Source organism: Glycine soja, chromosome 16 (assembly GCF_004193775.1).
Source record: "Glycine soja cultivar W05 chromosome 16, ASM419377v2, whole genome shotgun sequence".
Lineage (NCBI taxonomy): Eukaryota > Viridiplantae > Streptophyta > Magnoliopsida > Fabales > Fabaceae > Glycine > Glycine soja.
In genome coordinates this window covers 37,171,952-37,186,147 of record NC_041017.1, presented here as the reverse complement: position 1 = coordinate 37,186,147, position 14,196 = coordinate 37,171,952, and the positions used below count along the sequence as shown (strand labels likewise).

At 33.7% G+C, this 14,196-nt stretch overlaps 2 protein-coding genes and 1 pseudogene across 4 annotated transcripts; 1 reads left to right on the top strand and 2 right to left on the bottom strand.

Annotated features, from left to right (window-relative positions):
- Positions 1–2,294: 2,294 nt before the first annotated feature.
- LOC114389565 lies at positions 2,295–3,309 on the top strand (annotated as a pseudogene). Its single transcript, XR_003661790.1, has 2 exons — positions 2,295–2,629; positions 2,735–3,309. The product of XR_003661790.1 is annotated as a subtilisin inhibitor CLSI-II-like (transcript).
- Positions 3,310–3,489: 180 nt separating this feature from the next.
- LOC114389599 (pentatricopeptide repeat-containing protein At1g33350) lies at positions 3,490–5,878 on the bottom strand. Its single transcript, XM_028350301.1, has one exon. It carries the CDS (start codon positions 5,750–5,752, stop codon positions 4,184–4,186), a length of 1,569 nt encoding a protein of 522 aa, XP_028206102.1. The 5' UTR covers positions 5,753–5,878; the 3' UTR covers positions 3,490–4,183.
- A 1,536-nt stretch (positions 5,879–7,414) lies between these two features.
- LOC114390567 lies at positions 7,415–12,981 on the bottom strand. 2 transcript variants are annotated; one of them, XM_028351339.1, is made up of 3 exons: positions 12,770–12,981; positions 12,449–12,560; positions 7,415–10,666 (listed from the first exon to the last, which is right to left on the bottom strand). In XM_028351339.1, the coding sequence occupies exon 3, from the start codon at positions 10,497–10,499 to the stop codon at positions 8,160–8,162; it is 2,340 nt and encodes a 779-aa protein (XP_028207140.1). In that variant the 5' UTR covers positions 10,500–10,666; positions 12,449–12,560; positions 12,770–12,981; the 3' UTR covers positions 7,415–8,159. The 2 variants fall into 2 exon arrangements, with proteins under 2 accessions (XP_028207140.1, XP_028207139.1); XM_028351338.1 differs by having other exon boundaries at positions 12,449–12,539.
- Between the last annotated feature and the right edge of the window lie 1,215 nt (positions 12,982–14,196).

The window sequence follows — 14,196 nt, the reverse complement described above, 5'->3', positions numbered from 1 at the left end:
TAAAAAAATGTGTTACATGTGTACCACAATAGAAAGTTTTATAATAAAAAAACGAGATTAATAAAAAATTATAAATAATAGATAATTTATAAATACATATCTGTCCCCATTCAAGAAAATAATCCACAATTACCTATTTAGTAACTAATGAGCCCATGTGTCTAAAAAAAAAACAACAACCCATGTGTTTTATTATCTTTCTCTATTTTTTTTTTCATCTCCGATCCAAGTATACCAATTATATTAACACAACACCATTTTTTTGCAGAAAAATTCTAGACAAATAAATTTAAGAGAGACAATTTGGGACAACCACTTAGCATAATTTAATATCATCTATATTGTAAATGATAAAAACAATACAATTTATATTGTCATTTAACGTTTCACACCAGTTTTCCATTCAATATATATTATAATTATTTGTCAATTATATTTTTCTGGCCAAGTAGCCAACTTTTTCAATTACTCTTATTTTTAAAATTTTTACAGATTCCCATTTTTTACGCCAAATAATATGTTAAAAAGACTGGCCTTTATGCCGATCAATATTTTTTACACGTAATAATAAGTGTATTTGGTTTTATATAAGATAATCGTTTAGTAAACAACTATTGTTCTCTGGCTTGACTTACAGAATAGGTAACTATAAATTTATGAAAGTCATTTTTACAAAATATATAAATAAAAATAACTGCATCTTAAAGTAAAGTTACAAGAAACATGGTATTATTATTTTCTTTTGAATTTTATGAAGTTTGATATATTATTTTTCTTTGTTTGAATTAATGGTTTGTTGTGTTAGAGATTGTGTAAATTAACTACGTGAAAATCTTTAATATCATTAATATCTTTAAATTGTAAAAATATATTAATTTTAGCAACAAAAAAAATACACGAAATAAAAATCAGACACATGAAATAAAAATCGGACACATAGGCATGGCAGTATACCTAGTGTTTTGCTATTATTTCTAACGAAACGAGTTTTCTTCCCTTTTTTTTTTTCTCCTTAAAAGCTTTGAGCCAAAATTATTCTTAATTTATGATTTTCTTTCTTTTTTGTTTTTAAGATTTTTCTTCTTCTTTGTATTTACATTTATACAGCTATAACTGTAAGCATTAAGGTGCTTCATTAATTAATAAAGATGATGAAAAATCTAACATTCATATATGTTAAACGCTTGGTGACAGGAAAAAAAAAAAAAAACTAAACATGTTAAAGTATTAGTTTGATGAATTTTTTTATTCTTAACACTAGCCATATTATAATTATGATAGAGTCGGAACAACACTTTAAATATTTATATATTGTTAACACGAGTCATATTATAATTTATATATTTATATTTACTCATATGTATATATAAAGGATCAAATTATACTATGATAACTATTATATTATCTATAAATTTCAGTTGAATAATATATTGGATTGAAAGTTAATTTATATAGATTAGTTATGCAAAAATTCATATTAATTAAAAACTATTTATTATCTCATTCATAAAAATTAAAATTAAATTAATATAAATATTTCAAAATATATTCAAATATAAACCATTTAATTATATTTTTAATGTTGTTCAATTTTAACTAAATTTAATACAAATATTCTTGATAATATTTAGATATAATTCAATAAAAAATTAATAAAAAATTATATTATACATCAAACAATAAAATAATTATCAAAGTTATATATATATATAACTAAGCCTCGCAGCTAAGTGGTTTAGTCTTTAACAATTTGAATGTGATGACCAAGATCCATTCACAGTGGCATCAAACAACAATATTGAGACGAGACACAAAATTTTTATCCCATAACAGGCAAAATTAATAGATAAACGAGAAAGAATAATAATTTTATAAAATTAATCTTATGATCATTAATTTATTTTTAATTTTTATAATGTATATCATTAATATTATAAGGGATATAAATAAAAAAATAATCAATATTATCTTTAAAAAATTAAAAATAATAATTATTTTAGAATAATTTTTTTCTTTTTATATGATAATTATTATGAAACAGCAGAAATACTAATATTTAATAAATGTATCAACATTGCATTTATTATACTCATTAAATGTAGCACAAATATTTAATCATATGCTATTTAATATCATTTATTGATAATAATAAATGCAACAGGACTAGAGTTACTATAGTATACTAGTATTTAATTGCATTTAATAATAATATTAAAAAAATAGTATTATTATATTAATAATAATAGTAATAATGATCTATTCATATATATATATATTGATATAAATATGTAGTAGTAGATTAATAGATTATCTAGTAAAATAACTATGAAGAAGTTTGTGCAGGTACTATTTAGTCTTTGGTTGGTCCTTCTGTTTGGTTTGCTAGATGGTAAACCTCCCCACACCAGTAATCGATTAATAATGGACGCGAGTGCTGGTCAGATGTTCCCATCTACTCCATACTACCTTATGCCAAGGCATCATGAATTAGGTGCTGGTGGCATCAAACTCATCAAGACTGGAAACTCAACTTACCCAAATACTATTTTGTAATATTTTCCAAACGACAACTTTGGCCTCCCAATTCATTTGTACATATCTGTAATAAGCCTCCTTCTCATCTTTGAAGGTGCTCATCAATAATTTAACTATGCATGCTATATGTTTTACTTTGTCACAAATTATAATTATTCTATTAAGTATGTTAAGCCCTTTGTATATTGATCTCTACTAGGTATTCCACTGGCTATTTGTATGGAACAGAATCCAGCTTGTGTTATATCGTCGGTTTCTGTTCCTATAGAGGGATCTGGAAATCCAAACTCCTCAAGATGGTTGGTGTTTGTGGACAATTCAATCCAAAAGACATGTGTGGGTACTGGTGGTCCTGAAGCTCATCCAGGCCTACTAACGTATAGTGGCACTTTTCACATTGAGATCCTAGAAAAGGATCCTCTTAGATACAACTCTTACAAGCTTGTGTTTTGTTTCGCGGGCTCAGACTACAAAAATTGTTCCTATATTGGGACCTATGATAATGGTGAGGGTGGAAGACGTTTGATTCTCACTGAGACTAATCCCTTCTTATTTTCCTTTTTTCATATATATAATAACTCTGATGGGACTATTAAGTCCGTAGGTTGAATGACATATCTCAGGACTAGATTAGATTAAGATTAGATGGTCTTGAGTGAATGCAATCACATACTTTGTTGTTTTGATCTGCATTAACTCTGCTCCAAATAAAACCTCAATGCAAACATTGAATAAGTGGAATGAATAATTAATGGTTATGCTTTCTTGTATTCCCATCTTTGTCTTATTTCCCCCCTCCCCTCTCTCTCATTTCCTTTCTTTCGTTGTTTAAATTATTTTAACCTTCATAAGTCAAGGAAGTGAGGGATTATACGAGGTTTCCTATTATTGGAGATATATAGATATAGGGAAGAGAGAGATTATCAGAGATTTCCTAACAGCTTTAATCATATTAAAACAGGTAACAAATTACATTAATATACATTAACAGCAACAACCTTGCACCTTATATATTCAATCAGCTTCAAGAAAAACACTTCAGATATAGCCTAAGTCCAACCCATATAGTCTCATTGCTTTCAATTTTCCAGTACTCTTTCTGAGTACCAAAACAGAAGGCACATTCCGACGTACAAAATGAGGCGCTTTTTAGTACTAGTACCACTGATCTTTAAATTGTAAAAATATATTAATTTATCAAAAAAAAATACACGAAATAAAAATCAGACACATAAAATAAAAATCGGACACATAGGCATGGCAGTATGCCTAGTGTTTCCGCTATTATTTCTAACGAAACTAGTTTTCTTTCCAAATTTTCTTTTCTCCTTAAAAGCTTTGAGCCAAAATTATCTTGCTCTGCTTTAACAATCACAGGGAGCACAAAACAACCAAAGTAGAATCTGTTTCTTTCCTTCTGCTTCTCTGTTCATTTGATAAATCTTCACAGCTGCAACAAGAGGAGAGTAATTACATCAAACAATTAGGTTTCCCCACAAAAATCCTTGGTCCTGTACATACCAGGAATTAGTTGAGGCATTGGCTTTTGTAAAAAGTTATGTTTCTATTTACTTAAGACATTGCATCTTCGTCTCTGTTTAATCTTCCAAATGTGTATGTTAAATTTAGAAATTTATGAGATCAAGGACTATGGTTCACCCATGACTTCATTTCTAAAACCAACTAGACTTTCCAAGACAATGTACAAGTCTTCTGTCTTCGGATTTGATTTATCAAGAGAATAGAACTGATGAACCTGGTCATCCACCTCAATCCAGCTGCACCCTGGAACTTTATAAGACTTTTGCTGCTTCAATGTCCTCCACACATTCCTCACTTCATCCCACTTTCCCAACTCCCCATACACATTAGCCAACATAATCCTATAACCTCCATTATGTGGATCTATTTCAATCAGTTTTTTCGCAGCAAATTCAGCCAAATCTGTTCGGCCATGAACCTTACATCCATTAAGCAATGAGCCCCAAACAACCTCGTCTGGTTCCATGCTCATACCCTTGACAACATCCATTGCCTCATCAAACCTCCCTGCTCGACCAAGAAGGTCTATCAAACACCCATAGTGCTCAATCTGCGGCTCAATCCCATACTCCTGAACCATCATTTCAAAATACCAATAACCTTTCTCAACCAATCCGCCATGAGTACAAGCATTTAACAAACCTACGAAGGTGACCTCATCTGGTCTCACGCCACCACCACCCTCCACCATTTGCTCAAAAATGGCAATTGCACTGTCACTCTGCCCGTGCAGCGCGAAACAGTTGATCATTGAGTTCCAAGAAGTCAGCCCCTTCTCCGGATTCATCTCAAAAACCTTCCTTGCTTTTCCTAGGCTTCCACACTTCCCATACATATCCACAAGCGCATTCAAGACAAACGAGTCAAACGCAAGCCCATTCTTGTACACATAACCATGTATCCACCTCCCAAGCTGAAGCATCCCCATGTGGCCGCAAGCCGAAAGTGCGCAAACCACAGTAACCCCATTCGGCCTATTACACTCAAAAACCATTCTCCTAAACAACTCAATCCCCTGAGTGAAAGCCCCATTCTGAGTGCACCCAGCAATGAGAGCATTCCACGACGGCACATCCCTATCCAGCATTTCACCAAACACCCTCACTGCACTCTCAACATCCCCAACCCTTGCAAACCCAGAAACCATGGCGGTGAAAGACACCACACTTCTGTCAGACATTTCATCAAACACCTTCTTCGCATTCCCCAACCCACCCGACACCTTGGAGTAGGAGTCAACAAGAGCCGTTTGCACAACTGGGTATTCGTGAAACCCGGATTTAACGATCTGGGCATGCAGGGATTCCGCGGCGCATGACTCCGGGCACGTTTTGAGCGCGTGGGGGAAGATGAAGTGGTTGGGGCGGGGGGGTTGGGAGCGGAGCATGTGGCGGAAGAGGGAGAGAGCGGAGGGGTGGGTGGCGGGATGGGCGGCGTAGGCGGTGATCATGGCGGTGAAGAGGTGGGTGTTGAGAGAAGGAATGTGGTCGAAGATGAGGCGCGCGTAGGTGGGGTTGGAGAGAGTGAGGGTGCAGAAGCGAATGAGCTTGAAGGCGTAGAAGTGAGTGTGGGCGTGGCCCAGAGTGGTGAGGTATGCTTGGAGTTGTTTGAGATGGTTCAGGTGGTTGCTCTTGCTCAGTGTGTCTAACACATGTTCGTTCAGGTTTGGCTTCATTTCCGATTTTTCGAAAGGATTCGATTCTCATTGCGATGACTGCTAAAACTGATAAGTAGTCTTAAGATGTGGATTTCAAATGCTAAGTTCCCATAACACTCAAGTTCTTGTTTGGGAGATGCAACGGTCTGTTTAGTCTTCTTAAATGTTGGACTAACATGTTTGATAATTTATTTTCATGTCCAACTTAGTCATTACACACGTCATTTTATTATTAGTATTCAAACATATGATAAAAGTACTTTTGAATTATAGATATTCAAACACACTTAAGTTATATTGAATTTATTTTGCATTTAACTTCAGTTTAGAAAGTTAAATTCAACTTAATTTAATTTTTCTAACTATAATCCAAACACACATATAGCACGAAATAAGAGTTTAGTGGGAATAAATAATCTGTAATAAGAAGTTCTGTAGAAGAATTAATGAAGGATGTTGTATATTTTAAATTTAGAGTAAAGTAGTCATCTTGGTGTATTAGATTAAAGAGAATGTAATATGCTCAAACCTTGTTCTTCCTAACTTCGACCCATTTTTTTAAATTAAAAAAATTTAATAAGAGTGATTTTTAAAGTGAAATATTTATATTTAAATGATTTTATTCTAAAACCAAGTTAGTAGTATAACTTATTATATATTTTTGGATTCAATATAAAAGATATCTAAATTTGAAGCCAAACTTGTGTGACATTGTAATTAAATTCAGATTAATTGTTATTTTAATGTAATTTTAGATGATTAAGGTGAATTCAAACATAGGAGGTAAAAAATAAAGTGATGGAACGATTTCATCATATTTCATTCCACTCCATTAATCCAAATATTCTCTTAATTTTTAGAAGTTTTGATTGCTTTTTTTCCCCTCTAAATTATGTCTAATGTGTAATTTTAGTCTCAACAATATTCCATTCAAAATACATTTAGTCTTTGAGTTTCTAACTATGGCTATCTAGTCCTTTCAATTTCTGTTAACATATACATAAAACCTTCAAAGTCTTGTTTCTCACTTGAATAATTAGATGTTTAAGATGAATTTAAGTTTTGAAAAAAAGGTGTAAAATGCACAAATAAAAGTAAAATGATAATTTAGCATGTAAGATTAAGGTTTTAAAGAAGAGAATTTTGAGATTTTTTTAAAGTAAAATGTAACGTTTTTTATTATTGGTTTTTGAACGAAAAGTGATTTAAAATGATTCAATTCGTGTAAATTGAGGTGGGAAATGGAAGAAAAAAAAAGAATTTTAAATAACAATATGATTGTAATACAATTAAAAAAATGATATTAGATTTGACCATAAAATTATTGGGAAACAAAAATAGTATTGATAATGGTAGAGAAATGAAAAATATAGAAATTAAATGAAGAAAATAAAATTATTAACCTGTTTGTGTTTACATTGGCATATCTTCCAAAATAACATTTTGAGAAACTGGAATCAATAAGTAATTTATTGTATCGAATATTGATCTTTAACGGAGCTAAATATCTTACAAATATTTTATGGACAGCGACTGAAGAACATGCCACTAAATCTGCTTTTTTTTTATTAGCCAAAATAAATAAATAAATAAATATATATATATATATATATATATTGGAGTACCAGAGGTACTAAGATTACATAGTTTGGAAGGACCATACAGATGGTTCCTCGAATCAGACAAAACACAGTCTGAATAGGAACCAGACTATGGCTACACTTTAAATCTAAATCTGCTTTACAAAACAAAATTGAGTAAGACCCTAAAAGGTAAATAAAAAAGGGCATGGAGCCTGACCCATAAATCAACTAATAAAGTAGGTCTACCTCAAACAAATGTTCAATGTAGAACAACATTCGCAGAAGGAACAACCAAATCATTCCAATTGTTTGGTACGACCTGGAGCCCAACCATTCAACCTCAACCGTTGAAGACAGCTATTGCAATGTTAGAACAGAAGGGAAATTCCCCCACAAGTTGTAGCCAGAAAAAAAAAATGACAAAATTTACCCTTTATAAAATATGATGGTTGGATAAGAGAAAATGATTGGAATCTTTGATCCATCCAATGAATAATCACAATGTCATCTCATTTTGGAACGTAGTTTGTCAAATTAATTCTGGCTTTCTGTATTCTTCATTCCCTTGCAGGAGCCAGAGATTCCAAAAGTTGATTTCCTTCAGCATGTTACATCCCCTCGCTGCTACAACCTACTGCATATCCTCTTTCTCTTTGTCCTCTTCTTTCAAAGTTTCCACTTCCTGCATGTCTTTGTCCTTTCCCTCCTTTTCTTCCCCAAGTCTTCCGGTATCATTGGTCATTTCCTCATTATTGGCTTTTTCATGCTATCACTTGTTTCTACTTCCTGCATGTCTTTGTCCTTTCCCTCCTTTTCTTCCCCAAGTCTTCTGGTATCATAGGTCATTTCCTCATTATTGGCTTTTTCATGCTATCACTTGTTTCTACTTCCTGCATCTCTTCGTCCTTTGCCTCCTTTTCTTCCCCATGTTTTCCCATAGCATCGATCATTTGGTCATTGTTATCTTTTTTCATGTCATCACTTGTCTTTTTAACATCACTATCTTCATCGTCTGCCACGTCTCCCTTCTTCACAACTTCTATTACCTGAAGAAGTTCAAATGGAGTAGCAGCTGGATCCAGCACCCTGCAACCCTTTGGAGCCTCTGGAGCTTCTTGACCAGTGAGTACATATGAAGGTATTTGATGAGAGAATCGAAACATCTCTTCCCTCGGAATGATCCTAATTTCTTTTGGATCTAAGTGGTGGTGAAACACTGTCCTGAATCCAGCCACTTTGACCAGAGGAATAACATCTATACCATGCCCTACAGTAAAATCCTCAAGTACTTCAACCACATCAAACTTGTGTATAACCTCATCTGCAGTTAGCTCATTCCAGTCAGGAGACCAGTTCCTGTATATGGCCCAAACATCGCCTTTCCTCGGATATATACAAATGGCTCCATCAGCACCTGTTTTCCACCTAACCTTGTGGGAGAAAAAATTGGTTGAACCACAAATTTCAGGTCTGCTTGTTCTGAAATCCCCACAAATTTTTGAAAAGCCTGAAGCAACCCAATTTAGGGGGCCCAGTTCACTGTTGGTATTTGGGTTGAGCCAACTGATCTGCATCTTGAATGGATTCAGGGAGATGATGCGGTGAATCATCGCATAAAATCGAGGCATCCCATCATCGTTATCATACACGGCCCATACTTGATTTTCACCAAAAGATCCTTCAGTTCGATCTTTGCAAAAATCATGGAAATCAGGATCTAGTACATCTACAGGTGTTGTTTCCAAAAATTTTCTGCTAACTTTAGCAATTGTAGTACCTGCAAATGGCTTGATGGCTCGGGATCCGCTCTTTCTATCTTCTGACTTCTCAATGTTATCTTGAGCACACATCTCAGAGTTTCTTGAACATTTTTCTCCTTTCTCACTCACTTCTTGGAAGTCATTTCCATTCTCTTTCATCGCAGTTTTATCAACAGCATTTGACTGAACTTGCCTGAGTTTATTGCTAATTTCTTTTCTAGCTTTTTCCATAAGAAGATTCTTCAGTTGAACTGGGGAGATATCTCCCACACGGCCAGTCTTGTTGATTCCATTAACGCTATTATATTCAAAATTACCCTGTTTAGATCTGGATAAGTTTGTTTCCTTACCATGGTTACTTGCACTAGAATCCTCCATGCCCCCTCCTCTTCTTCTCTTAGCAGGACTATAGTAACCCTTTTTAGTAGCATGCTGCTTCCTTTTTAAGGCCTCTTCCCTTTTGCTAGCTGCTTGTGCCTCTTCACGATCTCGCTTCACCTTATCATATACCTGCTGAACCACACTTGCAGCTTGAGCAACATTAGAAACACCAGATGCTTTTGAGAATGGAGCCCACTGGAAATTGGCTTTTTCATAGGAGTCAGTCTTACTACAAGACCCTCCTCCAACATTTGGGGCAGCCATGTTATTCTTTCCAGCATTAGATTTGCTTTTATTAGATTGGCGGCTGGAATTTTGCTTGTGTGGAAAACTCCATTGAGTAGCAGGTCTAATACCACTTGCAGGTGGAGGAGCAGTTTCTACAGCCACAAATGCCTCATGGCAGTTGGGACACAAGAGTTTAAGGTTAAGATAAACTCTAAGATACTCATACTGCATTTTACATCGACGGCAAACAGTCCAAAATGTATTTGATTTTGACTTATAAGTAGAAGATGAAGTGTGGTCTTTTGCAGTATTCTTCTGAGGAGTTGCACGTGAAGGGGCAGTCTTAGTGAAATTGAAACCACCATTAGTCCCTTTTTGTGATGATGAACCTCCAAACTTAGTAGAAACTTTTCGTTCTCTTCCACTTCTCTTATCATACGCTCCCCTTTTAGCCTTATCTGATAGTAAACTCCACGCCTCCGAGATGAGTTTAAAGGCCCCATCAGCTCCAATGGACTTGTTCTTATCAGGGTGAAGTTGGAGAGCTAACTTCCTGTATTGTTTCCTGACTGTATCATCGTCAGCAAGAGGGTCCACACCAAGCACACCGTACCAATCTGCTTCTCCATTTGTTTTATTCGCAGCAGCAATATACACATCAAGTGTTGCTACCATTTGAGAAATACCCTCAAGATCAGGAAATAAATTTAGGGCCTTCAAAGCAAATTTCTTTGCACCCAATGTATCCTTTGCAGCAAACTTCCTCTCAGAAATTTCTTTAGCTCTGGTAGCCTCATCCTTATTGCACTCCATTTCAGTCACCTTCCTTCTCAATGTTCTTGTCTACTTTCTCAATAAGTTGTTGACATATAACAATATCAACATTTCAATCTAAAAATATCCTGCTTCTTTAAACATTTCTACATAGTTTGAGTTCCCATACAAGCTTTGAAAAGCAATTTGTCCATGGCAACCAAACCCTACAAAGACAAACCAAGTCATAGTTAATAAATTAACCCATGTAGCAAATTGAATTCAAACAAATTTAACCACAGAAAATTACACATGCAATATTATTTGGGCAATGTTGCAGTATGCTCAAGCTTACAATTGCATCACCTATGGTCTGCATTTACAAATTACACAAGAGATGCACAGTTTGAAAGAATGGAGCCTACACAAGTTTTAGAAAATGATCAAAGCAGCAGTCAAGCATCTAGCTGTGACAAGACCATTATTATTTTAACAAACACCACTAATAAAACTAATTATGCTGTGCAGACCCAAATTTTGGTGTAATCGGAATTGAATCAAAATTGTCAATCACAAAATAGTGGCACAAAGCAGCCAACTCCAAATCTACTTATAACAGTAGCGGGATGGCTGCAATGCTAAAAGCTTAACATACATGTTAAATAATTTATAATTATAGCACATACACATAAATGCTCAAAAATTCAAAAATAAAAAAGCAACCAAAGTTATAAATTTAAAAAATAAAATTAAAGGGAGGAAAACACCCAGGCAAAATTGCAAGATTCTCTCATCCTCAAAACAGCCTAAACAACACTCTTACAAGGGGGCAAGAGTGGATTTTTCTAACTCTATTAGAGTCGCAACAGAGGGCGAGCCCTGGTGCAGCGGTAAAGTTGTGCCTTGGTGACTTGTTGGTCATGGGTTCAAATCCGGAAACAGCCTCTTTGCATATGCAAGGGTAAGGCTGCGTACAATATCCCTCCCCCATACCTTCGCATAGCGAAGAGCCTCTGGGCAATGGGGTACGAAGTTTTTTTATTAGAGTCGCAACACTATTGCATGCAAAAGGCCACAACTTTGGCATCTAATGCGGGAGTGATGACCACAAGAAAAACCGCAGCACAAAATTGTTTCTGTAGCGGTCCACAGCCACTCCATAATGCACCACCACTGTCATGCCACTATAGTGAGGCTCTAGACAATTACAAACTTAATGGTGGGAAATTAATTAATTTATTGTATTCTGGAAGTTTAGTACAGAAATGGAAAGGCATTTCATTTTACTCCACAATATTTTAAACCTTAACCACACCAGCCAGTTCAACTAACCAAACATTAAATTAACAACATGCATAGCAAATTAAATTAAGTCTCAAATATAGAAATACAAGGTCGATCAAATATTTGAGCAATACTACAACAGCTAAACAGTTTAAAACAGTGGGACCTAAAAGTTTTGGAAAACAAACAAAGCAGCACTCAAGCATTGCATAACAAGAGCATTATTATTTCAACAAATACTAATAACAGAAGTATGTCCATTACATTTACAGTTAACAGTAAACAAACGGAAAGGCATTTCATTTCATTTCATTACATCAATGTTTTAAAACCCTAACCAGACCAACCGACTCAACCAATCAGACCGTGAATCGGCTGTTTCTCCAGTCGATTCCCATTATTCCTTACCATCAACTTAACCTATTAAACCAATCAAAATGTAAACTACAGGTCTCATGCCTCTCGACAGTTCGATTTAAAACAAATAGCATTAAGTCCTTATGTTATTAGGCATATCTCATGGGAATGGAATCAACACATAAAGGAATAACAGAATAACAACAGCAATTGAAACTTAAGTAAGGAGACAAAATCCAAAAACATAACATAACCAATTCCACTACTAATCCATAATTCATCGCATGCCACCCAACTTCGTAACTGAAACGAAAATCAAATTTACTCATTTCAAGTAAAAGCAGTAATAGCATAATATTCCAAATTACCAGAACTAAAAACTCGAACACACTGAATCTTCCACCGCAACAGCCTCGGAAAAAGTTCAGGTACTCTATGGCGATCGCCGACGGAGAGATTCTGATAAAGGGAAACGAAACCCTAAATATTGATATAAGAAATTAACATAGGAAAATAAAAATGAAGAAAAATGAGAAAAAGGGCAGCCCTAAAATCAGTTAAAGTTAACGATTTTGGATTGAAAAGTGAGAATAAAGGAGATTGAGTAAAAGGGGTTAAGGAAGCACGAAAAATAACACCATTTTCATTTTTGTTTTGTTTTGTAGTGAAGAAGAAAAGTGGGGACTTACGGTAACCGAATTGAGGATCGTTAGAGAGGAAAGAAGAAACGGTTTCGGTGAGAGTGGTTTTTTTTTTGCTCCCTCTGTTCTTCCTCTCCGTTTTGGTGTCGAATTGCTCATGCCTTTTCTCCTTCTCTCATGTTTAAGGGTCACACACTTGGGGAGGAACCTCTCTTCACAATAATTTTATTTTTTTTCTTTTGTTTTGATGAAGGAATTTTATGACTAGTTGTGGCATTTTATAATGTTTGGTGTGAAAGAGGATTAGGAGGTAATCTCATGTGAGTTAACGACAACTTGTTAACATTTATGGGTTCTTTTTAATGTTTTATTTTGATTTCCATGTGCATTTAATAAAAAAAATGTTTATATTATGAATCAATTATCAATCAAAATTATTTTGACGATACTTTAAATATCCGATCGATCTAAAAATCAAGATTATTATGATCATACTTTAAAAATTTTATTCGACCCGGATCATTCAACCAGATCCGATAACATAATTGAGTTGGTTTAGTCATTGGACCGATCATGCATTTGGTGTGAGATAACCCGATCAGTTTGAGATAAATCTGACGACCCAAGTCAGTTTTGATAGCCCGCGTAAAAATAATAAAACAAAAAAATGCTCCAAAAAAAAACTTAAGACTTATGTAATTATATTATTAAATTATTATTTGTGGACTTTATTAACTTTAATACTTCAATTGTTATTTTGAATTTTAGAATATAAATGAATTTTTCTTAATCAAATAATATTAATTATATATTATATATAATAGATATATATAATTTTAAATCTTTTCAATATATATCGGTTCAAACTGTACCACTTACTGATCCAATGATTAGACCAGTGACTCATTGACCAACTACCTCAACCAGTCACTAATTAGACCAGTTTTCATAACTTTAATTAATGATTGTGTAAAAAATTTATATAGACATATGTATATTATTTAATTTTAATTTTTCTTTTAGGGTATGAAAAATATCTAATACTTTTAGTAATAATTAAAGGATTGTGATTCTCTAAAGAATAAATAAAGGATTGAGAAACTTAATTCTATTTTAAAAACTATTAAATTATAAAATATTTATTACTTTTTATTATTTAATTTAATACTTATGTTCAATGCATATATTATTTTATTCTATCTTTTCCTTTTAAATTTAACTCCTAAACATACTCTTTTATTACACAACTCTTATATTTTTTTTACTAGATTACATTGTAACTCTTTTATGCATAAATGGTGAAATTTTAAAAGTACACATATCAATTTGATGAGTTATAAAATTGTAGAGTTAATCTCATATCATCTTAATGCGTTCCTCCTTTATAGTAATTTTTTATTGGATTTTTTTGAATTTCTTTTGGGTTCATATGTTGTGAAATTTTAGATGCCCATGTATAGGATTAATTATGTGAG